The 1,762-nt window shown below is 35.3% G+C and overlaps 1 protein-coding gene across 1 annotated transcript in view; it reads right to left on the bottom strand.

Annotated features, from left to right (window-relative positions):
* The window catches only part of SARC_13396 (hypothetical protein), a gene marked incomplete at its 3' end in the record, with an annotated part of 2,356 nt that extends 2,010 nt beyond the window's left edge, over positions 1-346 (bottom strand). Inside the window, exon 1 of the mRNA XM_014292473.1 lies at positions 51-346. Within this exon, the coding sequence (XP_014147948.1) occupies positions 51-86 (36 nt within the window). The 5' untranslated portion in view covers positions 87-346. The remainder of the gene's footprint in view (positions 1-50) is intronic.
* Positions 347-1,762: the final 1,416 nt, after the last annotated feature.

Raw genomic sequence — 1,762 nt, 5'->3', positions numbered from 1 at the left:
TGGCTAGAATCATTCTGCTACTATTCAAGTTACTACATGACAATACTTACGGGAATAGAATTCCAGTAGTCCGATAGCATATTCATCTTGACGTTGATTTGCTGTATCCCGTTTAAACGACTTTGGTTGTTCCTTTCGTGTTCAAAATATGCAGTTTCTATGCTAGCTCATGGGCTCCCACTCGTCAGCTGTTACTGATAGAGGGAGGTCTTCCCTTCACTATCGTCTACGCGGAGGATATCGTAATAGATAGTCAATATGCCTTCATGAGTCTTTCAAGAGATGTCTTTTATATGTAGAGAGGTTATACGGCTTATCGAGACATCTGGTTTGTGTAGGTGTGTCGTGTCGGTGTGCTCGGATTCATATTGACACTGTGTAAATTATTAATAGAGATATCGGTAAATCTGGGACTCTTGGGGAGGTGTTGTTGTTTTGCTGAAATGCTCCACTCTCTGGAAAAGAGTCGAAAAAATATATCTCAACTTACGATTCTGATTGGATTAAAAAATTATTTCTAATAATAGATGCGAGTCATCACTTTTATAAGTGGCTTTTGTAAACAAAACATAGAGCTCCCCGTTTTAGATACGGATTGACTTTTGTAATCAATACAAAACAGTTCACTGCTTAAAATAAAGGGCTTTTTTATATATAAAATCAATTCGTGTGATACGGTTTATAAATATGCAGTACATATTCATTGAAAGCTGCCCACTAAATATACATGGTGCTCACTCTAGAAACCGTTGACAATAGTGTTCAACGTTTTGGATACGGTTTGAACGACAAATAGACTGCCAGATTTGGCAGAGTTTTAAAAAGTTAAAAATAAAGCCGTAGAGCCGATTTGACGTGTTCTTTGTTTGTTTTCTCTTAAAAATAATTGTTATTTATGATAATTCCCGTTTCAGGGGAGGAGTTTTATAACTTTCGGATATGAGTCGTGTATGTAAATACTACATACTTATTCAGTAGCTGTGTCAGCATAGTATAGAGTTTAGGCCACTGTGATTGGCATAGCACACAGCACAGTCAATTGTAGCCAACCTACGCGTCTTCTTGAACATCTCGACTACACAGAATGAGTCACGCCAGTGGGATAACAGGTATGCCTATGTTCTTCGACCAGAGTGTTGCGTGAACGCTATTGTTAGTGCTAAATGGCATGATGTGTAGAAGATTCGTGGGAGCCATAGTTATACATAGTTATACATATTGAATCAGAGGTAAATAATATAAGGAACCGTCAAACCTTTGTCTGTGTGTATCTTCGATTATTGTCGTACATAACGATCCCAGCTGCCGAGAATGGTAGGTGTTATTGTGAACCTTTATAACATATGAATGGGATATATGTTTTCACACCCCCATGTATTATATAGATTTTATTCTACGTGTTTCTAAGATACATTCAAGTTTAGTCTGAGGCCAGTGATCATCCAGGCTGCAGTGCAAAGGGGATAATATTGTTCGCTATACATGTATATAATAGTAACTATGAGCGGGACAGGGCAGGTTGATGGGGTCACCTGTATATGTTTGCAACTTGCTATTTTGGTGGTCTACGGTGCTCATTTAATCTGATGAATACTTGTATTCAAATGCACGTATTCATACACAGCTACTATATATATATATATATATATATATATATATATCTATCTATCTATATATATATATATATTAATATTATATATATATATATATATATATATATATATATATATATATATATATATATATATATATATAAATATAT

Source organism: Sphaeroforma arctica, assembly GCF_001186125.1.
Source record: "Sphaeroforma arctica JP610 unplaced genomic scaffold supercont1.3234, whole genome shotgun sequence".
Taxonomy (NCBI): domain Eukaryota; class Ichthyosporea; order Ichthyophonida; genus Sphaeroforma; species Sphaeroforma arctica.
The sequence above is the reverse complement of the archived record's forward strand: the minus strand, read 5'-3'. Positions and strand labels throughout refer to the sequence as shown.